The sequence below is a fragment of the Durotheca rogersii genome (assembly GCF_024521655.1).
Source record: "Durotheca rogersii strain YMJ 92031201 chromosome Unknown GGS23scaffold_15, whole genome shotgun sequence".
Classification (NCBI taxonomy): Eukaryota; Fungi; Ascomycota; class Sordariomycetes; order Xylariales; family Xylariaceae; genus Durotheca; species Durotheca rogersii.
In genome coordinates this window covers 591225-608069 of record NW_026251246.1, presented here as the reverse complement: position 1 = coordinate 608069, position 16845 = coordinate 591225, and the positions used below count along the sequence as shown (strand labels likewise).

Sequence of the window (16845 nt, the reverse complement as noted above, 5' to 3'; positions counted from 1 at the left end):
GGTGGCATGGGTGGGACGGCGGAGAGGGTAAAGAGACGATCCGGTTGATATTCCTTAGGTCATCCCGCACCGGGGGGTCGTGCTGGGGTGGGGGGAGGGAGGGTAGAAGAAGGCCGACGGGAAATCCTGAGGGAGGATCCTCACGAGCGGCCGTGCCATTGATAGATTAGGTACCTACCTACCTACCTGGACCTTACTCGACGGCGATAACCGGCAACCTGCCCAGGTACTTACTTCCAAATGTACCTAACCTAAGGTAATGGTACCTAGGTATCTACCCGTACCCAGGTAGATTTCCCTGTGAGGCATACGTGCATAAGCTTCTGAGTCGCGGGAGGCGGCGGGAAATGTAGTGCCTCTAGACACTGGATCTATACCTAGGTAGGTACCTTAGGTACCTGCCTTCCTTAGGCTTATAATTGCACGTCCCCAACTTCCGGTATCCCGTTTCCATAAGTCTTACTGGGGTTGTCTCACAACTACGTGTAGGAGGCCAATTCGTACCTATCTAATATAGGCCACGGGGTAGGATGGGTAGGAACCCAAGAAAAACGCGAGCGGCATATATACTTGTTGCCGTACAACCAGACCAACCCAAGCGCCAGGACCTATGCACCGTTGACGCCTCCCATCGATATCTCGGAATTGTAGTGAATGCCATGCACGCTTACCACGGGGAGGACGAACATGACCACGCCTCCAACACATGTAGGAAATATTACCGTTTCTTCGATGTGCCGAAGCCGGTAATCCCCATGGCGGCCATCATGTCGTCCTCGTCGTGCTCGCCCTCAATGCGGACATCGTCGCCGTACTCGACCTTGACGCGCTCCGTGGCCTCTCTTTCGGCCTTCTTGCGCGCCAGCTCCTCGTGCCGCTTCAGCCGGCGCGCCTCGCGCTCCTGGGCCGCCTCCTCCTCGCGCATCTCGAGGCGCTCGCGCAGCGTGGTGGTCGACGCCCGTTGCTGCTCCTGGATCCGCTCCCACACCTCGACGATGCGCTGGTGCACCTCCTCCGCCGTCGCCCGCCGCACCTCGCCCGTCTCGCCGATGTTGCGCAGGTGCTGCATGCTGTTGACGTGCTCGACCCACTGAATGTTGTCCTTGAACGTGAGGTCGCACGCGCTGCAGTAGAACCCGGCGCCACGCCCCCTCTTGCCCTGGCCCGCGCCCGCAGGGACGAGCATCGTCTTTCCCACGTTGGCCTCTAGGTCTATGACCTCGCGCCGCGCCCGCGTGTGCGTCTCATCTCCCGTCATCGGCTTGTAATACTTCTTACCCGCCATCTTGGCCTCGTACCGCGCCTTAGCCTCCTCTTTCTCGGCCGACTCCCGCACCTTCGCTTTCTGCGCGTACTCGTCTAGGTCGTAATTGCGCCGGAAGGACGTGTCCGACGCCGGCGTGCCGTACGCCGAGCCTTTCTTGTCGGACATCTTGATTCGGGCCGCAATGAGCAGAGTGTGGGAGGTGGAGGGAGGTATGGAGGTTGCGCTTGTCATATATACCGTCGCAGCTGGGTCCTGCCGAAGGCGGAAGAAGGCAGAACTCGATGTGTGGCAGATGAGCGATCGTTGTTGCGAACATAAAGAGGGTAGGTTATAGGGTTCGAATTTGAATTTGAGAAACAACAAACACATTGAACGCGGTTGATCGCGGACGTTATGATAAAGTCAATGCTTTATCTTATCGCTTATATTGCATATGTAATTACCCCGCCATTTATTCAAGTAAGCGATTAAATCTCACTATAACAAATCGGCTAGGCAAGAGGAAACTAGGTAACTCTCCTACCTTCGACTGCTCTGCCAACTTGAAAATCACGCGCCGCGGAAATCCCGTTGGCATCCACCTCTACATGCCCACTCCTTGAACCCACGATTCCCATGCTCTACCTCGTAGGTCTCGGTCTCTCAGACGAGACTGATATCACTGTCAAAGGTCTTGATATCGTGAAAAAGGCATCGCGTGTCTACCTTGAGGCGTACACGAGCATTCTCCTCGTGGGCCAACCTGTCTTGGTGAGGATCTCTCGTCTTTTCGTCGCATCAGGACCACCTTACCCTACGCGGCTAACGCTGAGTTGGTGGTAGGAAGCCTATTATGGCCGATCTATCGTAGTCGCTGACCGCGAGATGGTCGAGTCAAGCAGCGACGAGATCTTGCGCGACGCCCAAACGGAAGACGTCGCGTTTCTAGTGGTCGGCGATCCATTCGGGTATGGTACAGCGACGAGAGACGTGTCGTTATAGGACTACCCATCTCGCGAACAGCCCTTTTGAGCAACAATGGCTGACGACTTCGATATAGAGCCACTACGCACACCGATCTGGTTCTCCGAGCGCGTGAGCTCTCGATCCCTGTCAAGACCATCCCCAACGCGTCCATCATGTCTGCAATCGGCGCCACGGGCCTACAGCTTTACAACTTTGGCCAGACCGTTTCCATGGTCTTCTTCCTGGATAACTGGCGGCCGGCCTCGTTCTACGACCGCATAAAGGAGAATCGAGAGATCGGGCTCCACACGCTCGTGCTGTTGGACATCAAAGTCAAGGAACAGAGCCTAGAGAACATGGCCCGCGGGAGAAAAGTATACGAGCCCCCGAGATACATGACTGTTGGCCAATGCGCGCGGCAGATGCTCGAGGTCGAGGAAGAGAAGAAGGAGGGCGTTTACGGACCGGAGAGCCTAGCCATCGGAGCAGCAAGGGTTGGCGGTAGGACGGAGAAATTTGTTGCTGGAACGCTGAAGCAGCTTTGCGACGCTGATGAAGCCCTGGGGCCACCGCTTCATAGCTTGGTGCTGCTCGGTAAAAGGGCACACGAGCTCGAGAGAGATTACGCGCGGGAGTTTGCCCTTGATAGGGAAGTATGGGAAACGGTCTGGACCAGGGACTACGGTAAGCAATAGATTATTCTTGGCTGCTGGTCCCGACCCGCTCCCCGTTGCCGTCTGCATTGGACAAAGCTACAACTACAGGCTCCCAAGGTGTATGTATACCCATCACCACCCACGGCTCCGTCAGTGGGAGGCTCTCCAGGACTGGGACTCGCTCTCGCTGACCTCGCGAATCTTGTTGACGCTGGCTGGCTGACCGGTCACAGTCCCCTTCGCCACCTCTGCTGCGAAGCCGATGAGAGTCCTGTCGCTAACCGCGTAGGTTGCCGTCGAAATCTTGACCCGTATGATTCCAATGCGTGGGTCTCGCTCTGACCCATCATGAACTCCGTCGCCCAAGTCGCCGAGCCAGGCTTTCAGGGTGGGGTTGTAGTATTTCTTGATCAAGCCGGGTTCTGTCTCAACTAAGGCGATCCCCGACACGGAGGCCCACTGGCCAGAGCTGTCTAGGAACGACAGGTTGACGTGGGGGTCGGCTTCTAACTCTTGAGTTTTGTGTGACTCGGTATTAGTGAAGAAGGGTTGGTCGATACCCCCGTGCTCCTGTTTAAGTCTCATGTTAGCCGGCCTACCGTTGGGCTAGAACGAGAACGGTTCGTGTGCCGGAAGTTAGGACATACACTAGCGACCAATGCCATGCAACGAGACACAAGTCTGCCCGTGCTCGAGTCCCGGGTAGTCATCATGCCGTACTTGCGAGAGGCGGCGAACTTGTCGAGGGCCTCGATCTTTTGGTCGATCGAAACATGGGGATCCTTGTTTGCGGCCGTGTAAGGGTCGGCCGCCTTGCCGCCGGTGCTTGGTGTAGACATTTCTACGGGAATGTGCAGTTTCGTACGTTTCACGGGAAATGGAGTTGGTATCTGGAGAAGGGCGGGGAGTTTGCGAGGGTAGAGTTGGCTGATGGGGAGCGGTTTCGTAGATGGGGAGACGGCAAGACTTGGATTGCTACTTATATAGTGAGGCTAGACTGCCTGACGCACCCGTTTCAGCGAAGACGTGGTCGTCTATAGCCTTGTGCAGCCGCTGTACGTGCGTCACATCCTATTACGAGCGATCTACCCGGTGGCACTGTCTCACGAGGTACACCATATTTCATCATAGACCCCGGAAGCAGCGTGAATAGCTCTGAGATGCCGAGCCCTAAGACATGACGTCAAGCTAGGGCTGCCACCGGGCCCCCTGAGGTCGGGGACACAACCCGAGGTGCGCTCGCCTTAGACCAATACCTTTATAGAGGTGCTTACCCGCTGTACGGGTACCTGTTAGTTAAGCTTGAGGTTACTCATAACTCGTATGCGTGCATCGTGGGACAGGCAACATCAAATAGATAGGTCGCCGCATATTGATGTCATTTGTACGCCTAAAATTATACCCCTTTGGCCTTGGTAGGAATCTGTACCTGCGATGTTCATACTTCATCAAGAGCATACCTCCTTATGAGACTGGTACGGCCTATGGGGGTTGACATCCCCTCTCCAGGTTCAGGTTTGGGGTTCAAGTCCGAGGTTGGAGACGCTTACAATGCCACAGTTAATCCTCGCAGTGTTCTCCCTCTTGGCCGAACAAATTGCAATAACCATATAGGCATCGATTTACTCGACACGGCGGCTCTCCCATCTAGTTTCATCGAGAGGCTCGCGGTTCGTGTCTAATATATCTACCAAGTAGGATTGTTATTTCATGACCGGACCCCAACGACCCTACGTCTGCCGATAACGTAGTATCCTGCCTCTCAGGTGCAGGCGCGGTCGCCTGTGTTCTCACCGTCTACTTGTCCTATCGCCGACGAACTGATCTGTTGGCCCCGGTTCTATCACTGTTGGCATTTTCTATTGGGTGTCTGCTACCGAATCCGGCACTTCTCGACGGGATCCTAAGCTATTCATAAGCGAACGGCCAGGCGTCGGTATAATTAGAAACAAAATCCCGATTCGCGTCGCGGCATGAAAGTTGATAGGTAGGTATGTCATATATTCCATGCATAATAGGTCGGCACCCATTTACTGATGGCTGTTGCATGACTGGTCGACTGGCCCGTAATCTTACCAAGCAAGATTACTCGGAACGGGCGATTCGTTGGTAGGTTAGCCTGATATAAGGAAACTGGGGTTACTGGAAGGGAACAGCTGGGACATGATACCCCCCCGGGTCAGTTACACAAATCATATATCATACAGTGATCGGCTTGCGCATTGCCTAATTGTAGAGCAAAAGGTACTGAGATAAACACGGGCACAAATGCCGATGTGATGGGGCGGAAGCGGGGCTGACCTCTGCTTCTTAAAACGCTGCGCTTGCGTAGCTCAGTTTTGAGACTCGAAGCACCGACCGAGCGGGTTACGTGTGTACACCTGAGATGCCTTTACCTTTAGAGCCCTGTTGAGGTGGCAGGAATACGTCAGATGCCTACGGTGTGGGGGAATTGTATATGAGCAAATGCCACCCAGCACTACATGAGATGCCTTGAGTAGGTACCTACCTAACTTAAGATATACTCATGTGACGAATACAACCTAAATAACAGGCACCTTGTAAACCGGTTTGACCGATTTGGGGTCTCCGCGTTATCCCTCACATGACGGTACGTTGACGGTACCGCGGGGTAACGCATCATTGCGTTATTCTCAGGTGTTCGCTCCACCTTGACGGGCAGCCATAGTAGGAGGTATGTACCTAGGTAGGTACCTAGGTAGGTACCTACCTAGGTAGGCACCTATATGCAGGCATAATTACCTACGAGTTAGGTAGGCAGGTATGCGGGCGGGCGGGCCGTCACATGGATGTTGCAAGTCCCGTTTAGGTACCTACCTACCTACCTAGGACCGTACGGCACGTGTAGCCTCGCCTAGCCATGCCGACGCCCCGCATGATTTCCAATGTAATACCTCATTCATACCTACCTCTACCCATAACCTAGGTACGCATAACCCACCTATAACTTGCCATAGGTACCTATAACCTACCTGTACATACGTTAGACACCAAGCAACCAATTGGAAGCTAGATTCATTCCCTTCCTGATCGGGATTAGGTAGGTACCTACGTACACGATAAGGTACATCCCTACTGCGCCGAGGCAGGTTATCTAAGGCGCCTCGGGCCCGTATCTGTAGGTATGTAGGAGGTACCTGCCTACCTACCGGGTACCTGTGTGTGTACAGACTTACCTACCTGACGTAATACGCTGCCTCGCGCTTTTTCTCTGTTTTCTGCTCTGCCCTTTCATTGCCCAATGGGTTTCCTCCCTCCCTTCCTTGGCAGAACCCGCTCCGCTCCCACTCTGCTGCTCTGCATAATCTCGCAACATGCACCCGCACAGAATCACACATCCCGACCCTGCCTCGCTAGCCTCGATTACCTACCTACCTCTATGACCTCTCACACTGCGACAATACACCCACCTGCGCCTGGCCAGCATCTCATCGCGCACCCGGCCTCAGAGCTGTCTCGTCTCTCCTCCCACCACGCGTCGTCTTAGACACGACAACCTCTTTGGATTCCTTGATCGCCATCACCTGACCACGCGACTGACTGTCTTTTCCTTGCCTTCTTCCCTCCCCATCTGCCTCTCCCCCCTTCTCTCCATGACCTCGCAGTCCCGCATTCCGTGCCTGGTGCGTTGCTCGCCGGCATCGCTCGGACATTAGCGTGTTTCCGGCCCTCCTCCGCCGACCCAGACCAGGACTCCAATTCTGTCCAATTCTGTCGCAGACTCCCCTCCCGTCCTGTCCTGGCCATCCGTCTGTCTGATCCTGTCGGCTTTCGCCCGTCCAAGTGCTCCTCACGAGCCGACCCTTGTGTAGGCGTATCCGCGCCCAGGGCGCGTTGGGAAGGCCGGCGATCGGGACTTCTCCCGATTCCAACGTCACCCACGCCTACGTAGGCGTGCGTTTTTACTTATCCATCCTATCGATTTAGAGGTACTGCGTCGCGACTCCTCCCTACTTCCGATCCCTGCTCTGGCATCCCCGAGGGCTCGCTTTCTGCGCAACACCACTCGTGGTTATGACCAGCACTCGGTTGCAACTTGACGGTTCTCCGTATCACTCAACATGGTATGATATGCCTCCTCCGGTCCCTTGCCGGCATCCCTCCGTTGCTGACCGCACACACAGAGTATTGCGTGGGAATGCCGTGATCAGGCCGATCAGGCCGAGATATACTATAACCATCCGCTGCGTGCTAAGGTTAGACGCCTCGAAGACGAGAATCTGAACCTAAAGCGACTGCTTCGAGAGAATGGCATCTCGTGGCAGATTCGCCCCAAGCTCTCTCAGAAGTCGGTGACCCGAGTAACCCGCTCCTCCAGCAAGGCCCAATCCGCCTCCCTTCCGCATCTTCCGGTTGAGGTCCAGCTCCGGATCCTCTCTTACGCGCTAACTAGTCCTCATGCCATTGTTGACCCGCTTTGCAAGCTCAAGCAAGAGCATATGTCAACGCGGGAGAAATCCAGGACTCATTTCCTGGCCATCCACTTCCTCGCTACCTGCAGGGCTTACTATATCGAAGGCACCAAGCTTCTATGGACCAACAATTCTTTCATATTTACTTCCCCTGAAGCGCTGAGGAATTTTGCCGAGATCGACCTCAACTTTCGACGCGAGATCAAGGAGGTCAACTTCCGCGTCATTGCCAGGTTCTACGATGACGAGGACCGTACCCACCGAATTGACCGCCGTCATCACCCTGACATTAGAAAGCCCATCACTTTGACTGTGCACCGACGCCCCAAAGAGAACACGTTAGCTCGCCGCGGTTTTCGAACGTACGGTTGGTACCAGCTCGTCGACTTTTTAGCAGCACTGCTACCCCCTTTTGATCCTTCGTCTATCACCCCGTGCGTGGCCTCGACAATTCCGAGCCCTACTCCGCCGCCCAAGTTGCTTCCGTCTCTGGAGAAACTTCGTATTGATTTTGTCAACTTCGGCGAGGACCTGTTCAACCACCCGCCCCCCCAGCTGCACGAGCTCGCCTCTCACCAGTTCGGGTGCACCCTAAACGAGTTGGTCTTGACCGGTCTCCCTAACGACGAAACCGGCCTTCGAGTAAGTAGCGAACTATCCGGCCTCTTAAAGGACGAGGGCCTTCTCATCGACCACGCCCCAACCATGGTTTCTCTCAAGAACTTTCTGCGCCCCCTCAATTGTGATACGGTCGGATGTCACTACTCGGCCAAGGTAGTTCGAGGAATGCGAACGGTTAGCGAGCAGCAATACCACGATGACGTCCACGCCCATTTCTTCGGCGTCGATTTCCCGCCCGCGCCAGAGGACGAGGGCGAGCCGCCTTACTCCCCCTTCCACTCGTGCCGAACCATCTGGAAGAAGGTACCGGTGAGGCTTGACGACGGTGACGAGCGCAAGTGGGAGCTGTTCGACAGGATAAGCGGGTCGCCGTGGACCGAAGTCGCGGAAGACGTGACTTTGTTCGACCACGTTCGGGACAACGATTTCATGGTCTGCGACAACTGCGGCGAGACGCACCCCGGAGCCATCATTCCCATGGACATGATGGATCTCTACGACGAGGACCTGTGAACAATACACACCCGCATATACTCTGAGGACTTGGCCCCCTTTCCCCCCTCCCCGACACAGTTGTACAACTATTACGAACGACGCGCATGTGATACCAGGTTTGTTTTGGTCTTTTCAGGCTTCCACCATGGCAAGTGCCGTGGCAAGAACGGGGGGACGGGAGGAGGCTAGGAGTGAGCCGAAGGGGATATAAGATGACCAGCAACCGATGAAGCCTCCCAATCCCCAAGAAAGTGGAGGGGAGAAGAGAGAGGGCGCGTGGGCATCGGCTGGCCTAGGTTCTGGGATGCAGTATAGGCACTGGAAAAGACTGCATAATGTAATTGATAGGCACTGCTTGTGAGGGACACATTCCGGTTCTTGACTCTTGACTTAGTTGATGTTGGATGGTGACTTTGCGGGTCTACTTGATGTGGCCAACTAATCCCACCCCCCTTTGCATGTGCCGCTTTTGTTGTGCCGCCAACACCGCGGTGATCTATTTCTCTTTCGCATCGCCGGTCGAGACAGCAGTCCATCTGACACTCCGCATCCGTCGAGCCAACCGCTACATATCCTCTTCGCTGCCCACCAAGCAGGGGGGGGGGGGGGGGGCGAAGCCTGTCCTTCTGTGCTCTCCCTCTCCCAGTCGCTTCTAAAGGTGCGGCCAACTTACCGACCTGCTTTTGTTCTTATTTCGTCCTTTTAACTCCAGTTATAGTACCTATAAATGACCTCCGCCATCCACCCCGAATTAGGGGCGAACAGACTTGTAGCAACAAACAAAGGTCCGAGTCTGAGCACCACTACTACTGCCAGCGTCGACACTGAGACTACTCCTCATCACTTTCACCATCCTCCTCCTCCTCCTCCTCCCCCTCTTCTTTGTCATCCGCTACCCCGTTGGCGACCGGACCGTCGCTTTCCAGCTGCAGCCACTCGTCCCACATGGGGAAGAGCTCGTCGTCTTCTGTTGGGACGCCGATCATCTTGGAGACGCGGCCCTTCTTATTCTTCTCCAGGCTACCCTTCCAGGCTTTGACGGTATCGACGGTCAGGCTCGGCTTGTACGTTTGCGAGAACAGGACGGCCTCGGCTAGCCTGTTGGTTTTGGTGAGAACCTCCACACAACCTGCCGTGTCACCCAGTAGCCATTTGCATGTGAATGCGACGTTCTGGGCGCCCGACTCCTCCGCCTGCGCCGCTAGCGCCTCTAAGCCTGTCCGGTCAGACGTGCTGGAGTAAATAAGGAGCAAGGAGCCCAGATCCCGCGCGTGGGTGAAGCACTCGGTTGCAAGCGGAACATCCCATGCCGCGAGAGCCGCGTCGCCCACCGTCTTCCATTTGTGGTCGCTATCGGCTTGGCGCGCCAGTTCAAGAGCGATCTCGTGTTGGTTTAAGGCTAGCGACAGCTCAAACTTGTGCTCGGGGTCGGTGGCCACTTCGAGCGCTAATTCCTTATGGCCCTGGCCCTCGAGGAACCTAGCAATCTTGTTAAGCTGATCAGGGGGTATGCTGGGGAGTAACTCTGCAGCAGTCTCCATATCATCACGGAGGACTAGCGTTTGATACTCGAGTACAGGGAGGGATAGGGAGAAGCTCGTAACATTTACGTCCTTGTCGGCAAGATATATCCGGGAATCTCTTTGGATGTATCCAAGAGCATACATCGGCTGGTCGAAATGTGAAATAGTGTAGATCTGATCTCCAACCAGGTAGTTGAGTCGGTTTGTGCTGTTGGTATATATGAAACAATCCCCAACCCATTGGCCTGTTCGCACACTGCAGGGGAATTAGCAACAAGACGACAGACGCCACTTTCGCTGTCTCTGTGAATGCTTACCTCTCGGCAATGTCGGTGATGACCTCAAAGGCGGCCTCGACTCCGTCCTCGTCTACTTCACCCGACTGCGCGGCTTCTACATAGTTTTCGCGAGAGAATCGCAGGACGTAGAAAGTATCTTCGCAGGCCAGGGTGACGAGCTCGCCGCTATCTGACCAGTACACTTGTCTTGGCTCGACTTCGATTCGTCTTACTAGACCTCCGGTGGCCCAGTCGTAGAAAGAGACGCCGCCCTGGCCCTTGACACCCAACAGGACACCGCCGGTTAGGCCGTCAGTCTGGAAAGGAATATCCAGGCCGCCGGCCTTCTCGACGAAGTTCTTGTAGACCTTGACACTCGTCGCCGATTCGCGGATCGCAAAATCGTTGCTATTGTCTTTTGACGCCCACACGAAGTCTAGGGCAGAGCCGAATGCCTTGTTACGCCACGCCAAAGCAGTATATATAATGTACTCGCCATCACCACAGACGGCAACGAAACGCCCGTTCGGAGAATGAATGAGCGTCTGAGGGTACACCTCGCATGTGCCAAGTTCCTTGGTGGGGAGCGTGATTGGCTCGTTATCCTTGATCGAGGCATCTATCGTGCCGGTCAGCACTCATCCTCATCACCTTGTCACGTCACGGCCATAGAGAATGGGCGGGGAGGGGAGCATACCGCCACCTTTGATGATAGAGGAGACTACTTCGTTGTGCCGCGCCCAGATCAGCTTGCCGGAGCTATCCATCGACACGGCAGGTTCCTCTCGTCCCAGCTTGACCACCACAGCACCATCATCGAACCCGACCGCTACGCCTTGCTTGCCACGCTGATATGAAACACACCAGGCGCGTTCTAAACCGTAATTGAGAGACTGCTCGAAGCGATAAGTATTCGCGTGCCATATCCGGATAGTACCATCCTCAGAACCAGATATAATGACGGGAAGCTCTGGGTGGTAGCAGGCAAAGGACACGTTGTTTGTGTGGCCCTCGAGACTGGCGATCAGACTCTTGGTGGTGTAGTCCCAAACCTTGACCGTCCTGTCGTCGGATGTGGTGAGGAGGTAAGGCTTGTCGGAGTGTGGGTAGTAGTCGACGTGGTTGACACCCTTGGTTTCGTGGGCCTCGAGGGTGAAGTTGGCGGTGGAAGAGCCTAGGCTCCAGATCTTGACGGTCCTATCTAGACAAGCTGATGCGAATGTGTTGGTGTCTTTGGGATTGATAGCCAGGCCCATAACATAGTGGCTGTGACCTTCGAATACCTGGACACACTTCCACGACTTCTCCCAGTCCCATAGCTTGATGGTCATGTCATCTGAGGCGGTCAAGACGAAGGGTTGCGTAGGATGGACGGCAATAGCGCGAATGTAATCGGGATGCGCCTCGAAGGAAGTGATCTTCTCAGACGTGTTGTAGTTATATACCCTGAGCTGAAAGTCGTCGGAGCCACAGACTATCCAGTTTTTCCGGGCGACAAAGCGACCAGCTCGGACGGGCACATCGGTGAGCTCAAAGGTTTTGACGATCTGCTGCGTTTCGTACGACCATATGTAGACATGGCCTTTCGAAGGTAGTTGTCAGTGAAGATGGCCCTTCAGCACCACATCGGGAGCTCGAGGAAGGGGCGGAAACAGGCTCACCGCTGTACAGTGTTGTCAGGATCCATGGTTCTTGTGGGTGGAAGTCGATGCCCTTGACACGCTCGCTGCGCGCAAAGAGCTGTCGCTGTGCGTCGAAGGCCATGTCAGCAGCGCATCCAACTATCGCTCAGGCAAGCCATATAGTCGCGATCGGAGACACAGGGCAGCGGCCAACTTGGCAGACAGTATGGCGTAGTGCGAATTAGGCCCCCGGCGTAGGTGCCGGCCTGGCTCGGTGAGAGAAAGGCCAGGTATGGTCCTCGAGGCCAGGCCGGGCTCCAGGTATCGACGCCCAGATGCCCAGATGCCCAGACCTCGCGTCTCGATCTCGATCTTGACTGAAAGGAGGGGGCGGAGGCAACGGAGAGATTGCACGCACCTTGACATCGAGCCTCATTTTGCCGGGAGCTCCAGTACTGTATGTAGAGTGAGTGGTTCCGGAATGCGATGATTCGTCCTAGGCGGGGTCGGGCGTGGTCGCAGGCAGGTCGATATTATGATTATTACATGGACCAACTGATCAGGCGACGGTTGGAAGCACTTGTTGTTGATATCTTGCCGGTATGGCGGGAGGAGAGACCGTCGGTTCGGTTCGTCGTCGACTCAATGGTATCCGATCTTTTGGTGTAGGTACATACATACAATTTACCCTGTAATTGGGGGGTGTGGATTTTCTAGCTGCCCTTATTTTGAACTTCAACTGTGGTCACTTTCCTTCTCCCCTTGCGCCAATCATTTTGCTTACGTAATATATGGCTTGAGCTTCAGCCACAAAAAAAACTGGGAGGGAGGTGCCCAATGTACCTTGCTGGTGCTGGCATCAACCAGTAATATCGTTAGGTACCTACCTAAGGAAAAACATCCACCTACCACTACGACGACGACAACGATACATTTTCCGTACACCCCAACACCCACTTAAGCGATAAGTTGCGTGGCTTAGATAGAAAAGACACAGCCTGTTGGGAATTTCTCTACAAGCGTGTGATTCGCAGGCTACTGCACTTTTGTATGTTAGGTAGTTTTTCACCTCGGTACCTACAATGGGGTGGATTTATTTTCGAGCTCATATAGGTAGGCACATTACTCAACAGCATATGCTCTCTAGGCGGTGTTCTCTCCCAGAATCTATCAATTTGCCTATCGAGTATTGAATGCTACCTAATCGTCCTATCCTCGTCCCATACAAGGTTCGATTGGAGCAGAGAACGCGGCACGCGTTATAGTCGCAATTGACACCAGTTAGATCCCGACCTCAAGCGCGTTCTCGTCTCCCCAATTCCCATTTCCGGTATCATCCTGTCATACGCGAACGCCCGTATCCCGTGTCGTTTCCCTGTATCAAGCAAGCGCTTCCGTGCCGTCGACTTCGTTTGAAATGCAGATGCTGAAGTAAGAGTAAATGTAGATAGAAAGGTATTGTGGCTGAGGAGAAGAAGTGATCGAGGAGCTCCGTCGACAGGCTTAATCTTGGCTGTCGGCTTGCACCCGCTGGACAATCTCTAGGACCTTGGGATACAACTTCTCCGTCTTCCGTAGACCGGTCACCTTGGCGACCACGCCCTCGGCGTCGTTCTCGGCCATGATCTTGGCGAGCTCCTTGCTCTCGTCATCTCCTTCGACGTTCTGGAAACGGAAAGCCATCTCGGCCGCCTCCAGCAACGCTGTCGTGTCTAGGCCTAGCTCGGCCAACTCAGCGGCTGGGCCGATGAAGCGTTCCTTACGCCCCAGTTTCCGGAGCGGGGCACGGCCGACACGCTCGACAGCGTCAGCAAGATGAGGATTGCTGATTCTGTCCATGATCTTTTGTTTATATGCTTCTTGCTCCTCCTCCGCGATGCCGTGCTTTCGGACGATCAAGGTTGCGGTCTCACTAATGGCAGCGGCAACCTGATTTCTGATGTCCTTATCACGCATGGCATCATCGACTGTCTGCTTTTGCCTATTATACCCAAAGTAGGCGGCGGTGGCGTGGGAGGTGTTGACCGTGAAAAGTTTGCGCTCGATAAAAGGAAGGAGGTTGTCTACCCACTTGATGCCCTCGATAGACGGCCTCTCGACGTTGCTCGCCGTATTCTCACCCGGCTGGAAAGGGGGGGCCTCGACGACCCACTCGTAGAACTTTTCCAGGGTGACGTCCAAGCCCGAGTTTGGGTCTTGGGCGGGAACGATGCGGTCAATTGCAGAGTTGGCATAAGCCGCCCTCTCGTGGTGGTCCTCGAGGCGGTGCTCGGGGGTGTTCTTGGGATCCTTGATGTGGCCGGCGAGGGTGTCTGTGGCGCCGATCATGTTCTCGCAGGCGATAACGGCCAGGGGCTTCCGGTCGTTTGAACGGACATCAATGCCCTTGGCGATGACGGGGGCAATAAACTTGAGGATGTTGGGGCCGACAGAGCAAGTGACGACGTCGGCGGTGGCAATCTCGTTGATCAATTCCGGCTCATTGTACTTGGAATTGATGGCTCGGTAGTTGGTGATCTTCTTGGTTACAGTGCCCTCGACACCACGCTCGATGACGTTGTACGAGGGGGTTGCGTTGAGAGAGTCAACCAGCTTGTCGACGACATCAGCGAACACGACCTCGTAGCCGGATTCGTGCAGAAAGCAGGCTACGAAGCCCCGGCCGATATTGCCGGAGCCGAAGTGGACTGCTTTCTTGCCCATGGTGGGTAGGTGAGTGCGGTGCAAGTAGAAGAGGAAGAGAGGGTAGAGGGTTCGCAATGACAGCGGACAGAGAAGGGGGCTAACGAGTCGGCAGTTGTTGTGTTTTGATAATGACTGAATTGTTTCCCTGTGTTGATTCAGACGAGGAACACGGGGATAGGAGGTGGGAGATAGCAAGTCGGTTGTAGCGGTTGCGAGAAGGGTTGGGGGAACAAAAGGGGATAGCAGCAGGAGAAACAGGGAAAGTGTGGTGCTTTTATGTATTACGTAGGTAGTCGAGAGACTAGGAAAGGACGTCCGTCGGGGCGGAAGGAGCCACGAGGCCCACGAGCCCGGGCGATTCGACCGCCGGAAGTGGAGGGGGTTTGCGGCAGGAATGATCGTTGTCAACGGACCCTGCCAGTCCAAAGCGCAGGTCAGCTAGTAACGTACTAGGGAGTCTCCACCCGGGGCGCAGAGGGACTAAAGTACCTGTGTACATGAGATAAGTCGTGGGCTGTGTGCAGTATGCCGATATATTCATAGTACCTAAGGTGGGTGCCTCTAGGAAAACGTATAATATGGTACCGGATTGTTGTCTAGAATGAACCGTATCTTATCCGTTAGGTACTGTGATGCAGTCATGCCGTTACTCACCGTTACTTCTCCCCTGCTGGGGCTTGGCGGTGTTGTGTACATGCGCATGCACGCCCGCAAGCCAGATGTTCCATTGGAGCAGATGGTTGCACTGCCTGGTTACCCCCTCTGCTATGTTTCCTGACTCGATCTTACGCATTGCTTGCCGTCGCAATCCACGTTGATTAATCCAACACCTACTAACTACCTACGTCCTGAGCAAAACATGCTACACATACTGTAGGAAGGGAAGGGGACGGGAGGGGGATTTAATCATCAAATACTTCGAGATACCTACGGTTTGGCTTTCCTTCAGCGCTTGGCTCGATTACCGTTAAGGGGCCGTTTGCCGTCCGCACCACAGTACAGCACATGCCCGCAAGACAGAGAGAGAGAGAGTTTGGTTGGTGAAATAACCCAGATCTCACGAGGCGAGCTTATTGACGGCGTATTGCCAGGCTATTCGGGACGTTTGTGAGCACTAGACCCCCCGTATTATTGCCGAATTGGCGGCTTGCTGCTGAAAGATCGTTCGTTACTAGTCAAACATTTTGGTAGTAAGCACCGGCTATCCTATCGACGCTTCGGGTGCCGTTCTTTTCCTTTCTCTTCCCTTCTTCTCATTTGTCTCTTCCGAGGCCGTCATTTGTTCCTCTTGTTTCTTTGGGTTGGAGTCAGGTTTTACCTTGGTCCTCTTCCAACCGGGCACTTATATCTCGCGGGTTCCGGCCGAGGGTATTGACAGATAGGTGTATGTTACCGTCGTATGATCCGGTGGCGCCCATCCATCTGCCTCTTGATGTCACCTCTCTCCTCATCTGTCTCCCTAGCGTTCGCCAGCAACTTCCAAGGCAAAATAGCCTCAGCTCCAATTGTCATTCGGCGAGAGGCTACATACCAGGTAGGTAGTAGGTATTACCTCATCTAATAGCAACAGGTACTTATCAGGGGCGGTTGTATCCGCGCCGAGCGCAAAATGCCGTGTGCTGTTGGATCCCGATACCCGATCAGTCTCTTGGCAACTGGTGCGTGAATTCATTGTTACGTTTTCGTTACTTTCGATTCCATCGCGATCTACCTGCCCCCGCTGGCGATCCCTGAGAGTCATTTCACCCGGAGGGTTCGGGGAACGAGGTCTAGTTGCGGACGCCGGCCACGCACCACGTCGGTATAGTTATGTCCATTTGTGTGCGTGACTAGGCAAGCTGGTATGTTGAGAGAGCCCACGCCGACGAGGCAAGCTAAGCACGAAACAATGGCCTGGCCGTACTATGAGTAGCACGGCCTTCACCCCAGGCGCCCTGGGTGTGATTCGATAGCCGGTGAGCGCTGGCACGTATCCCACCCATCCCACTGCCTACAGATCTGTGCGTGTATACACACCAGCATCAAATCCATCTCAGTCCCTGCAGCTCTACCGCGGTCCATTTGCCGCCAATGACGCAACTAGAAGCTGACAGCCGATGGAGAAAAGGGCGGGAGTGGCAGATTGCGCCGAGCTAAGACGACGAATGATGACGCCTACACATACCTAGATACGCCTAGCTGCGTTGTGATGTGGCCACCGAAGCTGCTTCCTTGATAGTAATTACGTCGCTCCGTCTTCATCCATCGTATATATGTATGTATGCATGCTGCTTCGGCGTAGTCGAGCTGCGTATCGTCACATACCTATGGTAGATAGGTA

The 16845-nt window shown here is 54.7% G+C and overlaps 6 protein-coding genes across 6 annotated transcripts; 2 read left to right on the top strand and 4 right to left on the bottom strand.

Annotated features, from left to right (window-relative positions):
* Window positions 1–304: 304 nt before the first annotated feature.
* Window positions 305–1635, bottom strand: GGS23DRAFT_574300 (uncharacterized protein). The gene has a single exon (XM_051516732.1). The coding sequence runs from the start codon at window positions 1496–1498 to the stop codon at window positions 719–721; it is 780 nt and encodes a 259-aa protein (XP_051370758.1). The 5' UTR covers window positions 1499–1635; the 3' UTR covers window positions 305–718.
* Window positions 1636–1882: 247 nt separating this feature from the next.
* GGS23DRAFT_598062 (Diphthine synthase) lies at window positions 1883–2907 on the top strand (the record flags this gene model as incomplete). Its single annotated transcript, XM_051518718.1, has 3 exons — window positions 1883–2017; window positions 2090–2214; window positions 2307–2907. The coding sequence occupies 3 exons, from the start codon at window positions 1883–1885 to the stop codon at window positions 2905–2907; spliced, it is 861 nt and encodes a 286-aa protein (XP_051370757.1).
* A 55-nt stretch (window positions 2908–2962) lies between these two features.
* GGS23DRAFT_125199 (putative BLI-3 blue-light-inducible Bli-3 protein) lies at window positions 2963–4068 on the bottom strand. Its single transcript, XM_051511116.1, has 2 exons — window positions 3516–4068; window positions 2963–3438 (listed from the first exon to the last, which is right to left on the bottom strand). The coding sequence occupies exons 1-2, from the start codon at window positions 3705–3707 to the stop codon at window positions 3019–3021; spliced, it is 612 nt and encodes a 203-aa protein (XP_051370756.1). The 5' UTR covers window positions 3708–4068; the 3' UTR covers window positions 2963–3018.
* A 2725-nt stretch (window positions 4069–6793) lies between these two features.
* On the top strand, window positions 6794–8519 carry GGS23DRAFT_125116 (uncharacterized protein). The gene is made up of 2 exons (XM_051511115.1): window positions 6794–6953; window positions 7014–8519. The coding sequence occupies exons 1-2, from the start codon at window positions 6951–6953 to the stop codon at window positions 8433–8435; spliced, it is 1425 nt and encodes a 474-aa protein (XP_051370755.1). The 5' UTR covers window positions 6794–6950; the 3' UTR covers window positions 8436–8519.
* A 581-nt stretch (window positions 8520–9100) lies between these two features.
* GGS23DRAFT_125106 (Coatomer, beta) lies at window positions 9101–12617 on the bottom strand. Its single transcript, XM_051511114.1, has 4 exons — window positions 11880–12617; window positions 10916–11800; window positions 10258–10837; window positions 9101–10196 (listed from the first exon to the last, which is right to left on the bottom strand). Exons 1-4 carry the CDS (start codon window positions 11980–11982, stop codon window positions 9248–9250), a joined length of 2517 nt encoding a protein of 838 aa, XP_051370754.1. The 5' UTR covers window positions 11983–12617; the 3' UTR covers window positions 9101–9247.
* Window positions 12618–12911: 294 nt separating this feature from the next.
* GGS23DRAFT_574286 (mannitol dehydrogenase) lies at window positions 12912–14206 on the bottom strand. The gene has a single exon (XM_051516731.1). The coding sequence runs from the start codon at window positions 14166–14168 to the stop codon at window positions 13344–13346; it is 825 nt and encodes a 274-aa protein (XP_051370753.1). The 5' UTR covers window positions 14169–14206; the 3' UTR covers window positions 12912–13343.
* Between the last annotated feature and the right edge of the window lie 2639 nt (window positions 14207–16845).

Excerpts from the sequence above, each read along its gene's own strand:
- GGS23DRAFT_574300 (XM_051516732.1), bottom strand. The coding sequence starts at position 1,498 with ATGACAAGCGCAACCTCCATACCTCCCTCCACCTCCCACACTCTGCTC.
- GGS23DRAFT_125199 (XM_051511116.1), bottom strand. The coding sequence starts at position 3,707 with ATGTCTACACCAAGCACCGGCGGCAAGGCGGCCGACCCTTACACGGCC. Across the intron at positions 3,439-3,515 it reads GCATGGCATTGGTCGCTAGT|GAGCACGGGGGTATCGACCA; the intron begins GTATGTCCTAAC and ends AGACTTAAACAG.
- GGS23DRAFT_125106 (XM_051511114.1), bottom strand. The coding sequence starts at position 11,982 with ATGGCCTTCGACGCACAGCGACAGCTCTTTGCGCGCAGCGAGCGTGTC. Across the intron at positions 11,801-11,879 it reads CCTGACAACACTGTACAGCG|GCCATGTCTACATATGGTCG; the intron begins GTGAGCCTGTTT and ends TACCTTCGAAAG. Across the intron at positions 10,838-10,915 it reads CTCTATCATCAAAGGTGGCG|ATGCCTCGATCAAGGATAAC; the intron begins GTATGCTCCCCT and ends CCGGCACGATAG.
- GGS23DRAFT_574286 (XM_051516731.1), bottom strand. The coding sequence starts at position 14,168 with ATGATCGGCGCCACAGACACCCTCGCCGGCCACATCAAGGATCCCAAG.